We start from the raw sequence: 26,588 nt of genomic DNA on the forward strand, positions 1-26,588 counted from the left end.
TTAGTATTTGTGACATATTAAAAACTTCCAATAGAATTATGGTTTAAATAAATAAATCACCATGGCCCTACATTCTGTGTCATGTGTATAACTAAATATTTTGGAATTGAAGATTATCTGGAAATGTAAATTTAAATTAGGAATAATAGCTCGGGAATAGTGGGTTAAATAACATTGCTGAAGATATAATTATCCTGGGCTCAACAAGGGGAGGATAGACCTTCTTCTGATAAGGAGACCATTGCCTTATAGAGCAAGTCCTGCACAGTATCCCAGCCAGCAGGAGAGAGACACTAAAGTTAGACCTGGCAACTGCAGACAAAAGAGAACTACGAATATCAAAGAGCTCCCATCATGGAGAAATTCAAGGCTGCAATGCTGCTGGCTGGGGTTGGTGATTCTTTAGGTTACAAAAAATTCAGCTGGGAAATTTGTTCTTCAGGCGTAAAGATTCAAGAAGAACTGAAGCAATTAGGAGGGCTGGAAAATTTAGTGTTATCAGCAGACAAATGGCCAATAAGCGACAATACACTTATGCATATGGCTACTGCAAGGGCTCTGGTCTCAGGTAAGGCTTGACTTTCAATCTACTCTTAATTGGTCGGAAGCATTTACTGTGTTTTTGTTTTTCTTTATATACAGATGCTTGGTATTGCACTGTAGTATGATTATTTAAAGACCAATTTACATGCAAAATAATCTGTTAATCGTGTTACTTTCTCAGATTTGTTGTATTGTATTTTTATGGGTTATTATATCTCTATCACACATCTTGAAAAATGTTCTTCTATACACTGAGCCATTGATCTATCCATCCACACATTTGTTATGCAATAAAGTAAAAGGAAGAGGTTTTTTAGACAGATCAAGTGAGTGCTGCTGTTCTTTCTTTTGTTTGACATGTATATGTATCAATTAAAAATAATAATATATAAACATGCGTTTGTGAATGTGTTCTCCAGGCAAAAAGAGAGGAGCCACAAAACTGGTTGGGAAATTTGTCCAAGTTGACAATTGTAGGATCAAATGTTTAAATGGTTCCTCTAACCCTTTTTCTAAAATGCTATTGCTTAGTTTATAATGCCTGACTGGTACTAGGTCACCACCCTTAATATAAAAATGAAGAGTTAAACGTATCTGGAATCTAGCGCCGGGCAAAAATCCTAGCTTTGCCTTCTACATATCATCTGGCGGAAGCAGTGCCTGATCATGGTCCAATTATTTGATTGGACCATTTCACCGTCTCAGAGCACATGCGCATGCTCTGAGCTGGGTAGGGAAAGGAGGAAAGAAGGGAAATGGTGGACTGGGGAGGCAGGGAGGGGATATAAAAAAAATAAATAAAAATAACCGGAAACATTTGAGCACTGTCTTTAAAGGAGAATCCCATTACAACTGTTGCCAGCGCATTGACAGACCAGAATTAACATTAGGCAGCATGGAACAGAGTTCTGGGCTACCTAAATCATCTGTGCCAGGGGTGCAACTAACCTCTGGCACAAAAGTGTGAATATCTCTGTGTTTCAAGCAGAAACACTGCACATGCAGACTCAAACCACCATGACCACTTCTAAAAGCAGAATTGGTCATGGTGGTTTGAGTAACCCTTTAATTATTTTTGGTAATTCTCTGAAATTCCCATTTTAGTGATTAACAGGGTTATTCCATGAACTGAGAACTGTCCAAAATAGCCAAATTGGAAAAAAATCTCCACTCAATTTTCTATTTTTCCACTCTCAGCCAATGAATGTAATACTGTAATTCTTACATTAGGCAGCCCCGAATTCCGCAATAATGCTGAACATACAGACTCCAGGCACCAAAACACTTAAAATCACTGAAGTCAGTGGGGAAAACCTTGTTATTGTCAGCTAAACATGCGTTGTCAGAAAATGATCACTAGTTATGCAAATGAGTAAAGTGTTAACTGAGTTCAATACAACCAGTAACATATTTACTTGTTTGTTCTGTGAACCAATTGAATCTATCTATAAATGATCACTAGGTGTCCATAATACATTACTTTGAGTGAGCACCCTGACAATCCTGTCCTATATACCTTAATAGATGAGTAAATATACAAAAAAGAGAGGTACATCAAAACAATGGCATGCCAAGCAGGGGGAAGTGGGGACAGTCCCCACACAGCACTCATGTCCCATCTATCACTCTTTGTAGTTTGGTCACCAGGAACCAGGTAGAAGATTTCATTATCCACTACCCAGGCTTATCATGGAGGGAGCTATTTCTCCAATACAAGCAGCAGGGGTGAAGCAAGCACCCCACTGCCTAATAAAAGCTGCATACACAGGGGAAGCAGAAACTTCAGGGAGTCCCTGCTTCCCCACCACTAGCCCACGTGTGTTTACAGAGAGCTCTACCCCTTTTCATCCTCCTCAGTGCCCATACCAGTAAGGTGCTGGAGACGTAAATGTAACGACTGTGTGGGTGACTGTGTATTGTTTCTAAAGCGCCATCACATTCCGCAGCGCTGTCCAAGGGTCACAATGGTACAAGTAAAAAAAGACACAGTACAATATAAATGAGACAATACAAAACATGACAAACCAATACAGGAGCAGATGAGGGCCCTATTCCTGTGGGAATGTACAATCTAGATAAGTGACTTTCTGTGTGTGTAACTATGTGTGTGATTGTATGTGGATGTGACTTTGTGTGACTGTGTGTAATTGTGTGATTATGTATGCATGTGACTGTGTAATTGTGTGATTGTGTTTATCCACAAAAGGAAAAAGTACTGCGCTCATCCAAAAAAAACACAGGGTGCTTGACTAAACCAGGGCCAGCGCATCCCTCACTTATAGAACATCCAAAAACAGGCTTCCGAACTCACTGTGTTCAAAAGTAAAGTAACGTTTTGACCTCCACAGAGATTTTTGTCAAGCACAGCAATTTGTGTAACAGCACAAAACAAGCTTGACAAAAACCTCATCATCTGCAAACACTGCTTTATTTTTTAACACAGCGAGTGCCTGAAGCATCTTCTTGATTGTGTCTGTGTATATGACTTTGCATATGTTTGTGTGTATTCATGTCAGTGTGACTATGTATGTGACTGCATGTCTGATTGCATCTCTCTCTCTCTCTCTCTCTATATATATATATATATATTGCATACTAAATACACAATCCAGTGCACTCGCTCATTCACTAAACAGCAATTTTAAGTCTCTCTGATTGTAATAGTTTTATTTAAAAACACCTCACCTACGCAAAAATAATGAGGGTTTAGTTACAGTATATGGTCATACATTGCATATGTCAATGTACCCCATTCTTGGTAGGTCCTACTCTGACTGCCTAATGCTTGCTCTTATGAGATTAATCCACTTACTTGGGAAATCCTTCCTCCTGGGACTCAGCCATGGAATGAGACACCTGTGACAGGGAGGGGTGCAAAAACAAGAAGTTGGCTTGAACTCCAAAAATATATTCAGGTGAGTGCATGCAGCCCTAGCCATCCTTGGTTTCATATATATATATATTTGTGTACGGGATTATGGAAGGGGCGCACATTAAAGTGGGTGTAGTTTTAATAAATAAGAGTCGGTTGAGGTGTGCCGAAACCGACGCGAGGTTAGGCCTGTAAAAAGAGGGCCCACCCAGATATAATGATATTTTAAGAGGGTGTGGTGGGAGGGAATTTCCGAAATCGTCGAAGACAGGTAAGTAAGGGGTTTGCTGGGTTTAAATAGGCTCAAAATCCCTCCCACAACTTCAGGCATACGCCTTCTATTTGTGTACGGGATTATGGAAGGGGCGCACATTAAAGTGGGTGTAGTTTTAATAAATAAGAGTCGGTTGAGGTGTGCCGAAACCGACGCGAGGTTAGGCCTGTAAAAAGAGGGCCAAAAAGTATGTAACATTTATTTATTAATCATAACATCATTTAGACATATTATAGAAAGCGAGCCTGATTTCTTTCTCTGGATTTGGAATGTACCGGTAGCATGCTGAGGATCTCCAGCGTCCCATCTTCTCCACAACATAAGTTGGAACTTGACAACTTGAGGCTGCAGTGGCGGCCCCAATACGGAATGAATGTCCCGAGAAGGAATTTGGATTGAGGCCAAGACTAATTAACAAGGAGCGAATGTATAGCATGAACTGTTTGAGAGATGGGCAAAAATTGTACAAGCAACCATTTATAATTGGAACGCACTTATTATATTGAACCATATACAATACTTACACATCGTAAGCTGTAGAGTACGTTTGCTTAGTATTAGTAGACAAATCTTACCTGCGTAGACTCTAACTTCAGGCATGAATTAGACCTTTTTGACCTGCAGAGGAATTCAGGACTGCGTGTTCTTTTAGCTTAACCGTTACGTATAAGCAAGGTCCGACTTCAGGACTTCGGAAGTGGTTAAGGTGGGGGATACTGCAGGGGACTTGAGACGACAGGGTTAGTGTTTATAAAAGATAGTACGTTACCTGGAGCTATTTCTTGTAGCATTCTGTGAGGAGGGAGGAAACGTAATATGTTTTAATTATGCAAAACTCAGATGCCCATTGAATCTCTCGTGTAGTAGAGCTGCTAGCCAATGGGTACTAACGGGCGAAGATAAGGACAATCCCATAAGAGTTGAGGCCGTGCCATTAGCCCTGTGCTTGAGAGAGGCCCTACCTATGAATAGGCCATGTGGACTTGTACTAACTACGCGCAGCAGGGTGTTAGCTTCTTGCGGATGAGCGTTAACCTGACCTTACACGTGTGATTAACTGCATTGAAGCACAGCGAAAAGGACTGTAACAGGCGCCTGATGAAACTAACTGTTGTGATGCGAACCGAAAAATAGAATGCAAAGCCGTGATTTACCGTAGGGAAATGCGTGCACAAGAGAGGAACCTGAAAAGGAGCTTTGAATGTAGTTTAAATTTAAAGATGATATGTGTTCGTATAGTAAGTACCCTATAATAGTTACTCGGTAGGCTTGGGATCGTAAATGTTTGTATTATACGATGCTTATGGTGTTACTTCTTAAACCGAAACATATAGCATGACCGAAAGTAACTCCTGATGGACTTCTTGAACTTAAATAAGTGAAACGTGTGCAACGTTAAATGCGTGATGAATGAATTGAAAGCGCATGGAGGACCCTGTGAATGTCAAGCGTGCAGACAAGTCCCTATTAGTTGTTTAAGGATTTGAATGGTATTCGTTTGGTCGTAATGGAGGCAGAGTGATGTCTCGATGTTTGGTAGGAAACAAGTGGGAATTATGTTTACCCGGTCTTATTAGATTGCTAATGCTTATCCTGCATAGCTTGTATAACTGACGTCGATGCGATAATTGAGTGATAGTATGAGACAACATATGGTAATTTAGAACTCAATGTACTAAATGCCCCCAATGGGCTGCAATGTCATAAATAGTATATCTGTAATGCATGAATCTGGAAGCAGTCACTGTATGTGCGTAAGAGTCTTGAGGACCTGACGATGGTCCACTACAAGGCCTAACCTGTACAACGTGTAACGTAAAAGGCAACGTGAGACCCAACATGCGTAAATAACTGAATATATGTAAGAAAAAATGTCTGAAACAAATTGTTGGAGGAACCGCAGGTCTTGGTTTCTACTAGCTTGACCTGGGCACGTAGTGTATGTAGTATGATAGGATCACCAGCGAGTGACAAGTTGGGGTAATATATATTTGGGTATCCATATACTGCTATATGTAAGTATCTAGCAGACCCGTAGCCCGTAAGTGATAACGTATTGAAAGCATAGGATCAGCCTAGTATGATAGCTCTGACATACTGTTTGCATTACTGTAAGAGTATTTAACTCACAATCGAAACTAAAGCAGGAAATAAATCGCTAGGATACCTGATTTGGTTATTGGGACTAAAACATAGTGATTATGCAAGACGGGTCTGTAGTGTGCCGTCCCCCCCAGCTTACTAGGAGTGCGAGTGTGTGTGTGAGAGCTGGCTGACTAGCTAGTGCCGCAATGCGGCGAAACGATTACTCTAGGTTGGTGACAGGTGAGGCCCTGCTATTTGCCAAGCGGCTTGAGAGGCTCTATCTATGCGTTGGCGCGAGGGGGTAGCGTGGCCACTGAACGTTGTGGCGGGGTGTCGGCCTCTCGGTGAAAGTTAAACATAAGATAGAATGGGAGTGACAGATGAGGCCCTCTCTATGTCACAATGCGAGGCGACTAGCTATGATTTGGCCCGAGGGGCGTAGTACCTCCAAGTATGAGGATGGGTGTTGGCCTCGCGGGACCACTAACCTATGGCAAAGAAGCCAGGGGGAATAATAACTAGTGGACACCTAGGCACCTGACAGCCAGCCGTTGCTAACTAAGAGGGAAGGTCAGTTAGTGAGAGAGGACATACCACGGAACAAAACGTGGGTGGTAATGAGTTATGATCGTACGGCTTGACTGAAACTGGAGTGCCCTGTGAGCATGTCGGGGTCCAGATGGTCGGGACGTATAAACTAGAATGCGTGTATGATTGCATGTATGGCCCTCGGGACTCGTGGCCTTGTTTTGTAATGTAATACGAGTTTATTTATATATACATATATATATATATTTTTTTTTTTTTTTTTTTTTTTTTTTTTTATGCGGATCTTGGTCATAGTACTGTTAAAAACGCGTACTAGCCTTTGCCGAGGCTTGTTCACCAGAACTGCAGTGTGAACTTAAATGCACTTGTCTAGTAACATATGTACTTGTCTGCGTAGGTGTACAAGGCAAGGTAATCAGGCAATGATAGGACTTAATGCAACGCTGAATATGTCAGGAAGTTTAAATAGGTTTAGTAATGTAAAGCGCGGCATAATTGTCAAGTATGCATAGCTGCGTTTCCTCAAGCGTGTGCTGATGAATGTAAGATGTGCATAACAGTCAGAGCGTCTGCGTTTATACTGAGGATGACCAATAATAATGATGACCTAGTGTGCCCTTACCCATTTATTTTTAAGACATCTAACTTTCATACTTACTTAAATTTACTTTCCCAAACGTATTCGGACCTCGAGAGCATGGTGACCAATTCCCTATCTAAAATGTATATATACTCATGAAACCAACAAAAGGACATCAAAACATAACCACAAAAAACACATTTTAGTAAAACATCTTGAAAGTAAGTGTGTTTAAAAAATAGACATAATAGGTTATCTAACTATATTGAGTATAAGCATGACATTCAGTATAACGAGATATACAAATGTGGTTCCTAAATGAAAGGAGAGAAATCTTTTTTTTTTTTTTTTTTTGGTGCGAACCGTAAAGACCTAATGTTTCTGTGACACAGCTTAGGGAGAGGAAAACGCACAACAAACATACAAAATGCCGTACTTCGGATGAAGTGAAACATTGTTTAAATAGGTTATAACGAGAGAGAGAGAGAGAGAGAGAGAGAGAGAGAGAGAAACGGATGCACGTATCGAGTGAAACCCCTGGCCATGTAGCCAGTTGGTAAAGGATTAGTATTTGAACAAACAAATAAAAACACTAGCCATTTATTTCTTTAGGTCTGAAAACTTAAACAAGCATTCAAATGAAATGACTGACTAACATTAAACTAGTTATGTAGCTTTAAGAGATATAACGAACAGTGTAATTGACTAATTTCCCCTGCCAACTTGAAAGAGGAAAAGAAAAAGGGGAGAAAAAAAAAATTGTAAAAGTTAGTTTTACAAGTAATGCTCTAAATGTAATGTAAAATATGAATGCAATAACGGAAACAAATACGTGAGTCACACTTATGACCAGCAACAACGATATGTGAAAAGCGGAACATAGCCGAACTGCTAGCGGTATATATGCATGATTAATTGCCTATACGAATGTTTAATCGTTTAGAAGAGGAGAAGGGAGAAAGAAAAGATTTTATAATGCTTGTCTTTAGAAACCTAATGACCCATGCGAATGGAGCTGGTATAGTTTTCCACGGGATGTTGAAAAGTGCACCTGTGGATAACACTAAAATAATGCCAGTGAAAAGAATTGTAAGGAGGTTCCTCGTGTACTCCCGGTCAGTAATAATAAGTGTTCTAGCCGAATGAAGCTTTGAATTGTGGACTTACAGTTTTGGTTGGAAACTGCCGACTGGGACCCGCTCGTGTGTAATACTCACGAAACTTCGCGTGGACGTTTGCTGACCGTCGTTTTAGGCGCGTCGCGGCAAATTGACGTCAGAGTCTGCGTGTACCGGAAGCGAAAGGGGAATTTCCGAAATCGTCGAAGACAGGTAAGTAAGGGGTTTGCTGGGTTTAAATAGGCTCAAAATCCCTCCCACAACTTCAGGCATACGCCTTCTATATATATGTTTATGTACACACACACATACACCTGTGTATGTGTGCGAAGGGTAAAAAAGGGTAAGAGGGTGAAGAGGTCATAAAAGGTAAGGAGCGGTTAATAAACACAAAATAGGTAAGGGGGCAACATATGTACAAGATTAGGAGAAACACAGACGGGTCAAGGGATACACGCAAAGGGATGAAGGGGTGTGAAGTGGCACAACAAAGTTTCAATGGGGTGTGCCAACACACACGTCTGCCCTGGGTGCCAAATAATATTGGTGCTCCTCTGCATTATACTATATTCTTGCTCTAGTTTTGCATGGGAAAATAGTAAATTTTCATAATTTTTGTCTATGACAAGTAAACCCAAACTGTTCCAAAAATGCATAGTTTTTAGAAAAAGCTCATTGCTCCAATTTCTTCTAGGTCAGGACTGTAATGGAGAGATTTTTCTTGTTCGTATATGCAGAAATGGAATACCAAAAAACAAAAAAATATCAATGTTTCAGTCCTGCTTTGAATTTTGCATCTTAAAAAGCAGTCACCTAATATCTTTTTTTTTTCTTCATAGAAACATTTATTAATTTTCATTTCCAATTATTTTCATTCTATAATTTTGAGTCTCTGAGAAAAACACTGCATAGCAACAAACTAAACAAATAAAAAAAAAATAGTTCAGATGTAAATTTTTCCAACTTGCCTGCATTTTTCAATTTGGTTTTAAATTTACCATAATTTGCCCTTTCGTGAATACATTTTTAACAGTCTCTGGCTCAGTCCCTTTTGGCAATACTGGACCCAGTCTGCCTGTCTGACTTCCGTGCCACAACCAGTGATCAGTTACTGAATGGGTTTCATGCCAATATCAGCACAATCCAATGTTCATATACAAAGTCTTCCTCACTGATCAGGTTCCTGCACAGACTTGTGACATTGTTTATTTTGGAAATCCTGTTTAAATCGAATAATACCGGCACTGTAAGGCAAATCATGATTTGCTCTACCAGTAAAAACAAACAAACTAGTATTCAACAATTATTGTCTCTTTTTATAAAAAAAAAGCACTAAAAGGACGCAAACATAGCTTTATTTATTCAATTTTTTTCCACACATTTATTATTATTATTATTATTATTATTATTTATTACTACCAACCAGAATAATAATTTTTATTTTAGCCAAAGGAGAGAATTTTTCAGTGACTCATATAATTTATGTTAAGAAAGATTGCCTGGTTATTCTTTTTTTGTCTATAAATAGCATAATGTTCTCACTCCATTGTTTGAGAAGTTGGGAATCTGTCTTTAACAGCACTCTTTAATCTCCAGCCAAGAGTGGCCTAAATTTAGTTTCAATAGTCAGTAAGACAGAATGTTAGCTATCTAAACTTAAGCACAGCCAGAACATTAAAGATAAGAGGTGTCAAGCTCATGCACAGGACAAAGAGTTAGAATTCTGTGTAGCATTTGTGTTGTTCCATAAGTTACCGTAAATTAAACTACAAGGTACTGAAAACCCCTCAATAAAACATGTAGGTATCGGTAAAGTATATCACCTAAGAATTATACTCTTGGAAAAATGTCAGGTTGCTAAACTATTAACTGCTATACTGTATATGTCCCAAAGAATTCTGAATTAAACCTAATTATGCTTTAGCTTGTTTGAGTCTGATGATAAAATCACTATAGACTATTTAGCTCAGTTGCAGAGCCTAAAAATAAATTACATTTGTATGATGAAATTACTGGCACTTCAGTTATTCAAGCTCATTCAGCAAACCGACTACCACCGCTTAAAAACGTCCCGGGTACGTCTATGAATTCTCAACCATATTCTCTATCATTTTATGGAGATAAGTCATACCTCGCAATCTGATTAGTAATAAATAAAAGAAAACAGCTGCCAAAAAAGTTATCTTAAAGGATAAGCTAAGGAAGTTAAATATTTGATTATTGACTAAAGGAAAAAATATAAATTCTGTTTTTGGATTTTAATTAAATTAGAAATAAGACACTAAAAAGTAAGTGAACCAAGTTCACCCTCCCTAATAAAGAAATTAATAAATAGTAAAAAATCATTTTTTAAAATATATTGTCTGGTAACATAATGCTAATGCAAAGTCATTTATCAAATCTAGCAAACTTTAATGTCAAATTCACCAATCTTAAATGTAATGTAGTTTTTATCTAATATGGAAAGTACAATCTGCCTATTTATTTCCTATATCATTTAAACAAAAGAGCCATTCAAAAAAAGGAATGGTATTCCAGACAAGAAAAGAAATGCTTCTAATCTGAGTAAGAATAGCGTACTCGTAACCCAAAGTGTAGAGTCGAGAGTCAGGGTTAGTGTTTAGGTGAAATAAGCAACAGTTTGCGCAGGGGCAGAACTACTAATGGTGCCCCCAGTGCAGGCGCAGCAGGGCCCCAGGGAATTTGCTGTAATAATTAGGGCGCTGCTGCAGACTGAAGAGATTGTGTGCTGTGGGTACCTAGCTGGTTCTCACTATTGGTGAGTGGTGTGGTGAGGCAAGTGGTGACTCATCAGTAAAGCCAGAGTCAGCTCAGATGCTACCACCGAGGTTACTACAACTGCTATTCTACTAGTAGTGACTTGTTTGTAGTGTCAGGAAGGAGGGGGGTTGGGCCTGGTCCAGGGACAGTGGGATACCAGGAGGAGAATCAGAGAGGAATTTACTGCCACGGCTGTAAGACTGTGCGAATGACAGACTGTTGCCCTTTACATCATTTTTTTTCAGTTATGGAACCAGGGAGAAGGCAGAAGCACTACTTAGAGCCACTCTACCCATTATGCAGCTCAGTGACAGTGTGTGAGACGTGACCCCACTAATCCAAGTAGATACGTAGAGAAATGCTGCACAGGGTGGTTTCTGGGAGGGCAAAAAATATCATGCGCTGGAACCCACTGTTCATTAGTTACGCTGCGAATGTAGACTCACCTTACCTTAAGTCTCATTTAACACTCCTTAACTTGCCTCCTTGTGGAAAAACCTATGTGTGTGACATAACCAAAATCAGGAAAATTTACGGTATATCTACTGTGAATAATTTGTCTTTATTTCCACCAATTATGTTACAACTAATTTAGGTAAATGTAATCAGCAGCATTTTTAGAAAAGCAATAAGTAAACATCAGGGACCCGAGACACGTGATATTGACATGCTAGGATTACCATAGATCATGTGAGGCTCAGGACGGATGTTGTACATGTGATAAGTAATGTGTGGTGATTTCTTAAATAAGGGAGAGAATACAAGATGGCAATATGTAAAACCAGCTCAATGGACCATCAGGGATACAATAAAGAGCCAGAACAAAACACAGCAGCTGGGTGGGCCTGAACCCTAACAGCAGGGGATTGTTATGCATCATATTGTTATGCATGCATCATGTATTAGATTACCAAGGGGGCGGCGGAGGGGTGGGAGTAAATGCTTTTCAGCAGTAAAGTGGTGGGTGTACTAGAGCAGCAGATGGATTGGTAACCACCTGACGGGGCCAACCCACATCAGCGCTCTCTGAGGTTCGTGAACACAGGATAGATGTGCTATAGCATACTTTAGGTGGACAAGGGTATTAAAGAACCTATAGACAATTGCCAGAGTGAGAGAAAAGTCAAATACAGAAACATAGCACTGAACATCAAATCGTGCAGTTGTAAGTAGCAGTAATAACAGCAGGTGTTGTAAGGTGGTCGAAGGAGTAGGCTCTCCAGTCCTAGGCATGAAGGGCTCCACGTTGGCAGGTTCACAGGCATGAGGGGAGAATGGTTGGTGGTTCATGTTGGAGGATGGTATAGAAAGGTCCAGTGTTGTCAGGAATATAGGGGCCTCCGATGCAGTGCCAAGTCTGTGTATTGTACCATGGTGGGTCACCAGCAGAGATCAAGGTGCCCCCAATCTGTAAATGATAATTGCTGAGGGCATCTGTAGTGTAATGTGGCAGAAGGACCTGCATCACTGTAAGGTAGCTCTGGTTAAGTCTTGGTTAAAAAAAAACAGCTGAGAGCCCCCAAATGTATAGGGCATTTTGCTCTCAGTGCTCACTTGTCTTGGGAATTTGCACAGCGGAAAATAACATCCCGCGTGGTGGTAGTGGGAGGCTTGGGTATGCCAGACAGTCTATAAGCCCCATCTATGCTGAATCTTTTAGTTACCTGGGGGGGTAATACAGTTGCCTCTAGGTAACATAGTGTGGCAGCTCTCACGCCATTATTGTGGCCGGGGCACCTCAGATCTTTATGTGATTGCACCTATTTCGACCTTCAAGAGAAGAGAGTTGGGATTTGAATATCTGTTGGGTAGACTGGAACTTATGAACGAGTCCTTCATATTTGAGGCCTCTGGACTTAGGTCCATTACGTCCTCCTGTGGCCCTCACACGGTCCATGACATGTTGAGTGCTAATCACAGCTAGGTCTTTTGCCGACAGCTTTTGTATATCAAGCAAAAGAGTCAGGATTTCCTGCTTTGCAGCTTGGCAGCAAGATTACCCATCAGGGATTCAAGGTAAGTAGAGACTGCCAGATCCTGCTCTCAGTAGGGGAATGTCCTGCTGTTTTCTGGTGGGTCTGAGGGGGCTGATACAACCCACTGCAACCATCTGCTATTGTAGCATTGTGTCTAAGTCTCACGAGTCAGGCACTGCACTGGGTGGAGGCTTCTGTTACTTTTGCCCTGTAGTCAGTGTGGGGGCTGTGGCTGGTAGCAGGAGCTGAGCTGTGGCACTGTCGTGGAGCTATCCACCATGGAGGGAGTCCCAGTTAGGAAAGGCTGATGCCTTGTTGACCACACTCCTGTGCCTCAGTTTTGCGGCTTTCAGCACCTTAAAGAAAGGTATCAATGGATTCAGAAAAATGTATTGCATCAAAGGCAATGTCTGTCTGGGTTGGATGGACCCTGCAGCAAGGGATTTTGGTCAGGTTAGCCCAAAGTTGTCAGGAGTCAAGACAAATGGCGTCTGCTCAGGTTTGCTGGCAATCCCCACTCTTGTTTTATATTTTTTATAAAAAAATTTAATTATGATTTAAATATGTATATATGGCATTTAAAATAAAGCTCTATTTCTTTTCTCTACAATCAAAACACGTTTCTTTAGGTAAATACACAATTTCTAATCATTTTAATAAAGCAAATTCCATTCTTTAAGCGATAAATGCTCAAAATTATCCTGGCATCATTAGCACTCTAAAAGTCTGCGTCTAAGTACTTTGCAAATAACCCTACAAACTACAGCCTAAACTTGAAAATAAGCCCTGAACCTGTCCCTTATATGTGTGGCCATCTTCCTCTGGTGGGTCCTCTTCAGCTCCTGCCACTTCAGCTACAGGTGCCAATGTCACAGTCGTCACTGCAGGATCCTCCATAGACAGCCAATTGCCTGCAGTTGTCACTAGTGATGGCTGTTGGGATTGTCACTCTAGTTCCCCCAGAGTCTGAGAAAGTCAGGCTGAAGAAATATACAGAGACAAACTAGTCCATACTTTGTCTCTGTATATCGATCGATCAACTAGGTTGGAATTTCGGTGAAATTCTAACACAGTCAAAATTAATATCTGTTCAGTCAAAAATATATCGATATAAAATACTCATGTTTCAGAGGAGGGGAGGTGGAAACCGTGCCGCAGTAACCCTGAATGCATTTATACTGCTGCATACACTCAGTATACGCACAGATGCAAACACAATACATTTCAATCAGAGCAGAAATATGTACATACTTACATGTATTCACATGCACATAAATACACATAAAGTCCAATTAATACATTTATTATACTTGCTTTATCTGCCTTTTTTGGATTGGGAAGAAGAGGGCGCCTTCCATAGCCACTTAACCTTCTCTCCTCAATGTCTACCTATTTACACTTCTCTACAACTCCCCACCTATTTCCAGCTCTCATTTAATGGACTGGAGAAAGTATCTGAAAAAGAGAGAGATACCGAACAACAGGTACCCCAACCGTCCTACTTTAAGATCCCACATCCTGACACACCTGGGAACTGTCCCCAGCCTGTACAGCGTTACAAATACTGATGCTGTGCTGAGGGCACTAATACCATTTAGAGAACACTGAGCTCTACATGGCCTGCCATGTTGATATGTCCCTTCTATAAGCCCATTTTGGTCATTGCTAGTGATACAAGTTGCCAGTAATACAAGGCTGATTTGCCCAGTATCACATGCATAACATTGTTTCCATCCTACCTGGCAGCCATAAGTCGTTGTTAATTAGTGAACAGTGTTTGGTGCCAAGAAAAATGAGAGGCTATAACTCATAAAAAGGCAGACACACACAGTGTTTCTGAAAAACAATTAGTTTTTTCTTAAAGCCATAGTTTTTTAAAATCTATTTTTGTAGCAGTTATCTGTTGCTGCTCTGCCCTACGTGCCTATATGGATGAGCTGTTGCTGTTCAGAGAGACAAACCTCAAACTTCAACTCTCTTCAACAGATTTTGTTTATATTTCTTTTGTCACTGTGTCTGATACAATTTAATCGTATTGTCCAAGGATTTAATGAGAAAAGAATTTAGAAAAATAAGCAAAGGTGAATTTAACAAACCACAAAGCAATACATACTAAACAACTAAAATTTCACATTTTGGTGAAGCAAGCTTATAGATGATATGGACATAATCCCAAAAGTATAATACCTTTGAACAGGGAGTTAAAAGTAAAGGAAAATGTACACTATGCTGTGCTTTGTCAAACAGCTGAAATTTATTGTTTATAATTATTGAACTCCAGAACAATCCAAAAGTCAAAAGCCACTTGCATGGACATCAGTATTCAAAATTCATCTACAAATATATTTTCATATACATTTTTTTACCTTAATAGATTACTGGTGTTTGGAAGACTTGTACCGTGACATGGTAAAGAGGTATATTGATGCGGTAGACAAGTTGCAAGGGCGACAACAAGATCCAGCAACTATTGAAGGATGTTCACAATTAAAACCGGATAATTATTTACTTGCCTGGCATACCCCATTCAATGAAAAAGGTTTGTGACTATAATGCTTAAAACATTGTTATGCCAACAATTCAGATTGTAGAATATTATATCACTGTATTGCATATATATGTGTTGTGTATATATGTTGTTGTTGAGACCAACAACTTGATAGAACTGGCATAAATGTGAACTGAATAGATTTAGGGCAAGAAAAATGCTGATACACAAAAAAGTAAGTCCTGTGCTCAGACTCTCACTACTCCTAGGCGGCGGCAATGACCATAGTACTCATCAGCCCCAATACACCAATACAATAATACAATACGTCAAGGCAAATCCCTTAGGCGGGTCTTACACTGACAACTTGCTTCCTTTAGCTTCAGAACAAATGCTGTCTTTGAGTTAGAGAACAGATTCACAAAGATTGACTCTTGAAGGATAACTGCGCTATAAACTCAAGTTTACTGGAATGTTTTGAGAAGTACAGATGTTCATCGAGTGTTTAGAGAAGACTGCTATAAGGTTGGCGCTGTCTTGTTGGCTGGAAATACAGATAGTTACTATTTCTATGTTTTAAAAATAATCTAAAACTAAAATATTTAAAATTTTGATTCACAAGATTCATCAAGTGTTCAGCATATCTATGAAATTACTTTGTTATTCGGCACTCTGGACAATGGTTTCTTTGCAGAACAGACACCAGCTTGTACACCCTAAACAGCTCATGTTTAAAGATCTGTACTTCAAGTAGTATTTAGCAGGGAAGTTAATGTCAATGGATGCTTACAGTCAATTAACAGAACTAAGTTGTTCATTGTTTTGATGATACCATACCAGAAAACAGTTAGGGAAAGGAAAATATTAAGAGGTTTCTCCATGTGCCATAACCGATTCATTGTTTTGAAGTGGTAATGGTTCTCGGTGTCTTAATGTGCAGCATTAAAGTATGAAACGCTGCTCATACAGAGATATCTAGGCTAGCTGCCAGGTGTGTAACTCAACCTCCCGCAGCATCATTATGCCAGGTGTGTAACTCCACCTCCCGCAGCATCATTATGCCAGGTGTGTAACTCCACCTCCCACGGCATCATTATGCCAGGTGTGTAACTCCACCTCCCGCAGCATCATTATGCCAGGTGTGTAACTCCACCTCCAGCGGCATCATTATGCCAGGTGTGTAACTCCACCTCCAGCGGCATCATTATGCCAGGTGTGTAAATCCACCTCCAGCGGCATCATTATGCCAGGTGTGTAACTCCACCTCCAGCGGCATCATTATGCCAGGTGTGTAAATCCACCTCCAGCGGCATCATTAGCCAGGTGGTTAACTCCACCTCCCGCGGCATCATTAGCCAGCGGACTGGCTAATGTCAACTATGTGCAGATTCCATGCACAGACCGTCATTCTGAGAGCACTCAAATGATCGGCACCTAGTTTTTGCGGCTCTACAGAACCCAGATGCAAGTCACGCAGTATGGCAAAACGCTCTGTGCCCAGCGTGACCCAGGTAAGTGTTGCAAAACCATTTGCTCCATTACCATGGCGCATCATTACCACTACAGTGTGCTTTAGTAGTTATAATGTTTGGAGTAACCCTTTAGGAAAATGTGTCTCAAAAGAGATGCATTGTATTTAGTTGGCAATACAGTGTGATTTCACATGCACTGAATTCTGAGTACAAGCTGGGATTATTATTGAAATTAATTATTTATTTACTAAGAACAGGAGACAAATAGAACAGATTGGTGGTACGTGCCTGTGCTCAGTTAAAAGTAATGAAAGTATGAGGAAAACATTCTAAAAATAGACAAGTCAGCAAGACCATGTTTTATGGCAATTACATCACCTTTGAACTATTTTTCAGTTTTTGCTTGTACATAGACTATTATACCTCCATTTTTGAAGCTTTTAAATCTCAAGCTCACTCTACCCGGTATTTGGTGTGTGCAGATAAAATACTCCATCAGTAACAGCTGTCCTCAATTCTCACTATATCTGTATAGTTATATTACAGAATGAACAAAACATTCTGGGTAACAGTAATTTGATACTGGAAAATTTGGAATTGTAATCCTTATTGCACACAGTCTCTGACCCCTTGTCCATTTATACATACATATGTCATCTAAAAATGAACTGGTTTACTTATTTCACAGATAAAATGTTACAGATGTATTTTGCTTAATGTAGCCATTTCCTATATTGTAGAGATCTATGTTTTACTTTAAATTTGTTCATCATTCCTAGATAGGCTTGCAGTTCCGCAGGTACTCTTATCTAAAAATAAAATGCATGTCGACATTGTATATTAGAAAGGCATTATAATGCCCAATAGATCAGTGTTGCAGTTAATGATATATTAAGTCTATGTGCATCCAAATTGTATTCTACCATGGGGCCACGTTTAGAAGGAGCAAATCTGGTGTTATAACACAGGCATCCCTAGCCAAAAAAAAAACACAAAACTGTAGGGGTCCTTCTAGCCAATCATTTTTAAACCAAATGGGGTTACAGATGCATTGATTGTTATGGATGTTTTAAACCTTTGTTAAGGTGCAAAATAAACCCTGTCCCAGCTATATTTCTAAAATGAAAATTGATCACAGGAGAAGCAATTACTAGACATGTAAAAAAAGGTTTAATTGCTTCTTTGTTTATTTTTGTAGGTTCAGGGTTTGGCGCAGCAACCAAAGCCATGTCTATTGGAATGAGATATTGGAAACCAGAGAGACTTGAGACACTAATTGAAGTCAGCATTGAATGTGGGAGAATGACTCACAACCATCCAACAGGTAGTAACCGCAATTACTATAACCAATGGCAGGTGCCAATATTGGCTGTTGTGCCTCCCTAAACATTTGAGGTCATGTTCAAATGCTGTACATATGCATATCAAAATGCAATAAATGCTATTCAAAACGTATATACATGTTATATCTTATCTATTTGTACATTTAAAGAACTTTACCAACATATCCAGTTGTACAGTACGTTTTCTTACCGAAAATTATTGGTAACAATTTCCCCAAAAAACGGTTTAATAATATAAAAAGTAGGAGTTTCCAGTACAATATGCATGGTTATTTCTCACCTCTAGCAACAAAGGTTGAATTGTAGACTAAAATGAACCACTACGTAAAAGGAATTATTTGACAAAAAAACTAAATAACCCTGTCAGAGCAAAAATAAAGAGAACAATTGCAGAACACCATGCAATAGCATTGTTGTCACTGCCCCTTCATGTAAACCAAAACTTGCTACTAAATAATAGTCTAGTTTGTTAGTTCACTAATAAATGTTTTGTTTACCTGTTGTGCAGTACTACATGTTGTGTGTTGGCATTTTATTAAAAACAACAACAACAAAAAACAACAACTAGCAAGGTTGTATACCTAATGGGATGAATACCTCTAGATCTGAGTGATTTTGTTTTATATATTAATTTTACCATTGAATGTATTTATATAGTACATACATTTTCTACTGTGCTAGATACATTGCATTAAAGGACTGTCTAAAATTACCTACATCATAAAAAAAATGCCCCACTGTTAAAAACTGATATTGGGTTTTAATGTGTAGAGTGTTTGTAAACCCCTTCACACACCAGACTCCCCACCCACAACCTTAAAAATAATGTTTACTCACCTTTTTCTCCAGTGTCCTCTCATGCCGCTGTCTGCTCTGCCCCCCGGGGACTGTCAATGACAACAACCTCCCTACCGCTCTAACCGAAAAGGGTTTATGCATTATGCTTGTAAATTGCCACAAATGTTCCAGTCAGAGGTGGCAATTGCCCAATAGAATGCTTCTCATTAAAATAATACATCCCTATGCTGAAATGTTTTAGGTGTCTGGAGTGTCCCTTTAATGTTGCAGTTTTGGTGCATAGAAACATTGCCTTTTCGCTTACAATGTATAACAGGCACCTTCATGAGAAATGGAAGTGTTTGTATCTTTGGTTGAAAAAATTCATTTTTTACTCACCTTTTTTCCCCCAACTCTGTGCCGGTCTTGCCGTGGCTAGCCGAGGCTCCATGGATAATCAGTCTTGATGATCTCAGACAATTCAACGCTCTTCGTTAGAAAAGCATTCAGAGGCTAGTGCGCATGTGTGGCAAAAAAAAACCTGCTGCACCATCAACATCTCCTCATAGAGATACATTGAATCAATGCATCTCTATGGGAAATGTTCAACACCTCCATACAGGTAGGTGCTGCACACTGTGTAGCATTGAAAGGGGAAGCACCTCTAGTGGCCGTCTGAGTGACTGTCACTAGAGGTGTTACTAGGCAGCAATGTAAACTCTGCCTTTTCTCTGAATACATTGCATTTGGCCAAACTCATAGAACATGAGGTGTATAATTGAAAGAGAAAATAAACAAAAAAGAGAGCATTTTAATATAACTATAACCTTACTCTACACAACTTCTAATTGTCTTGTCCAAGCAGTCTCCTAAAAGTACTCCTACAGTGTTCCATTACATAATATGGAGATTAATGCTTTCTCTCTCCAAAGTCTAACAAGTCTGATTACTCTTACTTTTTGCATGTCCTCTGTATGTCCTAATATCTAGGATTTCTGGGTTCACTCTGTACTGCCTTGTTTGCTTCGTATGCAATACAACAGAAGCCCATTGTTCAGTGGGGCAGAGACATGTTAAAGGTAATACCGATGGCTGAAGAATTTTGCAAGAAGACAATACGACACATGGCAGGTAAAATTATTTAGTAAATTCGTATTTTTATACTAATCAACATTGCTTTCTACTACTCAGTAACAAATTTGTCTATATTGTCCATATTTAAAGTTACTAAGACAGGAGTTACCTTTACATTATATAGTTCGAATGCCTGAGTGAATATTATTTTCGAGTGCAGTTTCCACTAAAACTGTTTTACGAGTATTTTTTCATTTGATTATCTACTTACACTGAAAAGTAGAAATCAGGTAAGCCAATAATTATACATTTAATTTTTATTTTTTTTACGATCGGTTGTTGCTTGCGTGCCATCAGCATACGTAAGACCATCAGAAGGGAGATTTTGAAGAAAGGGTGTGGAAGTTGCTGCTCCTCTTCTGCTAATCCTTAGTTAATGCAGAAAAAGTATGTTTTAAAACTGAAAGTATTTTAAGCTTACTGCTTACATGCACGTAAGCAGCTTATCAAACTCAAACCATAAGAAAAAAAACACACAACAGTATTACTTAAACTGGGACACAACAGGCAGAAATAGACTATGAAGTGGTTAGTTTTCCTGGTGCAGTCAGGGCCGGTGCAAGGATTTCTGCCGCCCTAGGCAAAGATCCATTTTACCGCCCCCTTATGAAAGCAAAAACAATCTCACAGATTTATTCACTAAACTCTGAATTGCAGAGAGTTGAAAACCAAATTGCAAAGTTTAAACAAAAACAGCTGAACTGTGACTATAGCTGAATTGGAGAATTCTGCTAGATCAGTTATTTTGGCCTAAATTTTGCCACATGGTTTACAGCATAATACACACATACTGCTTAATGCGTACATCCATACACACATACTGCCTAATACCTGTATCCATACACACACACACTGCCTAGCACATGCATCCATATACACATAATGTAGATACTACATCCATACACTGCCCAATACATGCATCCATGTACACATACTGCTTAATGTGTACATCCATACACACATACTGCTTAATACCTGCATCCTTACATACATACTGCTCTATACATGCATCCATACACACATACTGCTCAATGCGCACAGCCATACACCCAGCGGTGTACATAACGTGGACGCAGGGGTTACAGCTGCGACCAGGCCCGGCGACCGGGTACCAGCTGCCACGTTTTGCGGCCCCGGCCTGCGCGGCAAACTGCCGGGGCCGCAAATGGAGGGGTCCATCGGGTGGCCCTGACAGCATATGGATTATCAGGGAGCCCAGTCAGCGCTGGGCGCTTTAACAGCGCGACCGGGCCCACTGTAATTACATCACAGAGCTGGGAGGAAGTGACTCCCTGGTCACTCCTCCCAGCTATCAGGACCCGTGCGGGAGGAAGGAGGAGGAGGGAGTCAGAGTGGGAACTCTGACTCCCATCAGGCTGAGCCACCAGGGAAAGTCACAAGGTAGGAATCATTTTGTATATGTATGTCTCTGTATGTGTGTGCCTGTGTGTCTCTGTATGTATCTGTGTCTCTGTATGTATCTGTGTCTCTGTATGTAACTGTGTCTCTCTGTATGTGTGTGTCTGTGTCTCTGTATACATGTGTGTGTCTCTGTATGTGTCTGTGTATATATGTGTGTGTCTGTATGCATGTGTCTGTGTGTGTCTGTCTGTGTATATATGTGTGTGTGTCTGTATGTATGTTTCTGTCGAAGGGTGTATGTATGTGTGTGTGTCTGTATGCATGTGTCGGTGGGTATGGGGGGGGGCACGGATCGGGGAAGAGAAGGGAGGCCCACGGATCCGTTTTGCTCCGGGGCCCCATGGATTGTGTGTACGCCACTGCATACACCCATAAATACGCATCAATATACACATACATCCATAAACACACATTCTGCCCAATACATGCATCCATAAACACACACTGCTTAATACATACATCTATACACACACACACATACTGCCTAAGACATAGATTATGCATTGAATACATAATTTAGCACTGTGATAAATGACGTATTCAATGCATTTGGTGAATTTAATTTATAAGGCTAGCACAGATGAGCACACACACTGACAGACCAGCACACTCATTGACAGACACCCCCTGACAGGCACATACTCAGTTACTGACAGACATACACACACTCACTGACAGACACAAACACTCACAGACAGTCATACACACATAATTAGATTTTTTTAGAGGCAAATTAAGCCTCTCTACATCCCAGGGGTCCAGTGTGGGGCAGATTCTCACTCCTCCAGCGCACCGTTTAGTATGACGTAATATTCCGGCTCCCAGCATCACAGAGGGCGTGCGAGGGAGGAGTGAAGCTGCAAGAACAGCCTCCCTCACTGTCCACAATACAGCAGTCTGCCTCCTGTCCCCAGTCTCCTCCAGCATTTTTCAGCAGAGCAGGCACCTGCCATCAAGGTAAGCAGGTGCCTGCTCTGCCATATTTAAGAAGGTCAGCATCAGGGGTGCTCTGAGGTGACCACAAGGCCCCCACTTTTGGGCGTCTGGAGGATCGGCCGGGCATGGGGGGAAGGGGGAGCTATAGAATGCTGCAGCCCAAGACAGGGGCAGCCCACCAGGAAACATCCCGGTGGGCGCCCCTAGCAGGCCTGCGCCCTAGGTGAATGCCTAGTTCGCCTAACAGTGGCGCCAGCCCTGGGTGTAGTACTAGTGATATTGTCATGATCTTGTGCAGGTCAGGGATGAGACTGAAACTGGGGTTAATTTCAGGGTCTTTATTTGGTATCTTAGACATTCTAGTAAGAACAGGATATCCTATTATTGTAGTTGTAGGAATGAAGGATTGTGAACAGAATGTCTGAATTTACAGGTAATTAAGTAGCCTAAGAAATAAAGAATTTAGACAAGCCCAAAATGGAAATAAGGTAAACCTATAAAAGAAGTTATAGGAAGGATAATTGAAGATAAATCTATGAGAGAGATTATAGGAAACAGGATTTAGGAAATATGCCCCAGAACAGGATATTAAGAAACAACTAAACAGAATTAGAGATGAATACTTAAATAGGGTTGTAGTTGTTCAGTCTCTTTGGATAAGAGGTTATGTTGTAGTAGCAGGTCCTTTTTGATAGATGCAAATAGAGTTTGGAATATACCGTAAGTAAATCCAATGTAGGAGTAAATAGATAGCTACAAAGTAAATTGAAGTACAGTGTTGTTTTAAGCAAGTTGGATGTTCAGCAGGAATATAGGGAGTTCAGGTTGGTTTGCTGCAGGTTTGTAGATAAGGCAGGAATGAATAGTTGTACAGGTAAGTTTGGAGCAGGTTGGTGAGTATAGCAGGTTATGGAAAATAAGGAAAATCCACAGGTGAACTCAGGAGCCAGGATATGAAGTCTTTTCAGGCCATTATCAACTTCAATGTCAAGGCAAAGTAGTGAATTGGGCGTTACCTTTTGTTGGAACCCAATTTAGTCCAATAAGGTGAGTTGTCAAACTAGAAGCAAGGGAGGCCATTAATGGTAAAACAAAATCAAGGAACAGGAAATACATAACAAAAGTCTTGCTTGTAAGGACAGGATCCTGACAGATATCTTACACCTGGTCTTATTAAGCTTGGTTTTTACAACAGAAAAAAATGGTTCTTTATGAACCCCTGAAACCACTACACCAGGGGTGGGCAATCTGTGGCCCTCCAGATGTTTTGGATTACATCTCCCTTGATGCTTTGCTAGCATTATGGCCCTAAGAGCATTATAGGTGATGTCATCCAAAACATCTGGAGGGCCGCAGATTGCCCACCCCTGCATTACACCATATGCTGAATACCAGGTGGCATGAAGAATTCTATGATTTCTTTGCAATCTGGGAAGAAGCCATTATGAATTGGCATTACAGCCCAGTTACGCCAGTTAGTGACTAGTATCTTTGCTGTGGCGCAAATCTAAAACCACAACACGGGTTTGTAAATCTAGGTAATTATGTCAATTAGTGCTTCATCTGAATATTTATAATCAGTAAATATATATATACCGTATATACTCGAGTATAAGTCGAGTTTTTCGGCATATTTTTGTGCTGAAAAACCCCAACTCGACTTATACTCGAGTCACTGTCTGTATTATGGCAACTTACATTGCCATAATACAGACAAGGGGCTGTGTGCGTTTACTTACCTCTCCTGCAGCTCCTGTCAGCTCCCTCCTCCTCCGGACCGGTCCGGTCAGCTACCCTGTCAGCTCCCAGTGTAAGTCTCGCGAGAGCCGCGGGGTCATAGCGAGAGGTAAGCGCTCTCTGCCAGCCCCCTCCACTGAACTGCCAATGCCACTGGACCACCAGGGAGTGAGAGCCCCCCTCCCTGCCATGTATCAAGCAGGGAGGGGGGACGAAAAAAAAAATATATATAAATAATAATATTCATAAAAATAAAAAAATAATAAAAAAAATATTAAAATAATAAATAAAAAAATAATAATACAAATGCCCACCCCCCACCAAGGCACTGCAACACACACACACACACTGCACTCATATACACACACACTGCACTCATATACACACACACTGCATTCATACACACACACTGCACTCATACACACACACACTGCACTCATACACACACACACTGCACTCATACACACACACACTGCACTCATACACACACTGCATTCATACACACACACTGCATTCAAACACACACTGCATTCAAACACACACTGCACTCATACACACACACTGCATTTATTATATACACACACTGTAAATAAATATTCAATTAATATAATTTTTTTAGGATCTCATTTTATTTAGAAATTTACCAGTAGCTGCTGCATTTCCCACCCTAGTATTATACTCGAGTCAATACGTTTTCCCAGTTTTTTGGGGTAAAATTAGGGGGGTCGGCTTATACTCGAGTATATACGGTATATATGTATCTGCAGTAAAATTCATACACTCGCACAATCCTTTTCATTATCCAGAAGAAGCGAATTGACAAATTCTGTTGCTAAAGTTGGTTATTATCTAATACTTATATCATCTACCTTTAGAATACCAAGAACACTGGTTTTACTTTGAAGCCAAGTGGCAATTTTACCTGGAGGAGAGAGAAATAACAGAAGACAATGAAAATAAACCTGCTTTTCCTGACAAATATGATGCTGAAGAGCGAGATAAGGTAAACATGTTACTGTAACAGCGGCTACACCTTGACTTTTTTTGTTGGCATTCGGAGCAGCAATGGGATCATAGCACAGTTTCCAAAAGGTCTATTAACATAGCAATGAGCCACAGAAAATTAACTTTTAAGGAAAAACTTTGTTATTTTGGTGTAACTTTCCCCAGTCCTAGCAGTTTGTATTTTGATTACAAAGTGTATAATACGGTCCATGAAAGCAATCTTACATCTCTTATCTTACTTCATGTGTAGACGTATAAAAAATGGAGCTCAGAGGGCCGTGGGGGAAGGAGAGGACATGATGCTCCTATGATTGCATATGATGCCCTGTTAGGGGCTGGGGATGATTGGAAAGAACTCTGTAATCGAGCTATGTTCCATGGAGGTATGTGACTACCTGATAATAACATTAGAAGTCTGTGTGGGAGGTGAGTGGGAGACAATGAGTATCGTATACCATTTCAGTACACTCCAAGTGGTACACATGCATGATTTAATGGAGGGACATATAGATACATTGAGCTTGTGGGTAAATGAAGTGGGAATATTTCTGTATGGACTCATGTTTATTTTTTTAATTTTAATTTGTTGTAAAATTATTCTGTAGTTCTTTGTGTAGTGCGGGGGGAAATGTTTTGTGTGGGGTTTTTTTCCGTTTGTTTTTGTTTGATTAATCCAGGTGCCATCCAGACATAGCAGAATAAATATAGTCCTAACCTGACCCTCAAGACTAGAGCCTTGTTAATATGTAGCATTTTATTGCTATATAAAATTGTAAATAATTAATTAAATGTTTGTAAAACAAAATATTTAGAATTTTTAAGTTGCTCTTGAAAAATGCTACCATTTGTAAATAGCTTCCTTGAAGGGTTATTCCAAGCACCATAACCACTTTAACCTGCTGATACAATTTTACAATTTTGAGGGGAGCGATAATGGCATGTACACCGCCGTTCTATATAATTATAGCCCCCACCAAGCACCAACTGGTGGGGGCTGGGTTTCACGTTAGGCCCAACCAACTTATAACTATTAGAGTCACACTTGCAGCCATTAATAAGAATAGGGAGGGACACTATGTTCCATTCATTCCTTTAAATTACAGCCCCACACTTTGGCAATAGGTAGGGTCACAGACAGGGGAAACTATGTCCCACCACATTATTATTTAATTAGAACCTCACCGTGGGTTCTTGGTATTTAGCATACATGCTCCCAATCACATCATGGCAAATGGTGGCATGGGGAGGTTTAATAACTCCCTTATTCTAGCTTGGGGTTCATCTTGAACAACAAAGGATTCAGATTTATTTAATTTTAATGACTAACAGGGCTAGTCATTAAAGAAGGCTGATAATGGTGCTTCCAAAGAGCAGAGTTCACCTGCTAGATATTCAACTGGCATTTAATCCAGTAGAAATTTGCTAAACATATTGTCCACATCCAGTCCATAGTTTTCGACTGGGTTTTGCCTATAGTATTGAATCATAAAACATAA

The 26,588-nt window shown here is 40.1% G+C and overlaps 1 protein-coding gene across 2 annotated transcripts in view; it reads left to right on the forward strand.

Moving 5' to 3' along the window:
- The first annotated feature begins 216 nt into the window (after positions 1–216).
- Positions 217–26,588, forward strand: part of ADPRHL1 (ADP-ribosylhydrolase like 1) — a 36,776-nt gene continuing 10,404 nt past the window's right edge. Inside the window, exons 1-6 of one of the 2 annotated variants that reach the window (XM_063459552.1) lie at positions 217–568; positions 15,153–15,317; positions 17,937–18,062; positions 19,849–19,989; positions 24,963–25,090; positions 25,343–25,475. In XM_063459552.1, coding sequence (XP_063315622.1) covers positions 355–568; positions 15,153–15,317; positions 17,937–18,062; positions 19,849–19,989; positions 24,963–25,090; positions 25,343–25,475 — 907 coding nt within the window. In that variant the 5' untranslated portion in view covers positions 217–354. The remainder of the gene's footprint in view (positions 569–15,152; positions 15,318–17,936; positions 18,063–19,848; positions 19,990–24,962; positions 25,091–25,342; positions 25,476–26,588) is intronic. The other variant, XM_063459561.1, reaches the window with a different exon arrangement.

Source organism: Pelobates fuscus, chromosome 1 (assembly GCF_036172605.1).
Source record: "Pelobates fuscus isolate aPelFus1 chromosome 1, aPelFus1.pri, whole genome shotgun sequence".
In the NCBI taxonomy this organism is placed as follows: Eukaryota; Metazoa; Chordata; class Amphibia; order Anura; family Pelobatidae; genus Pelobates; species Pelobates fuscus.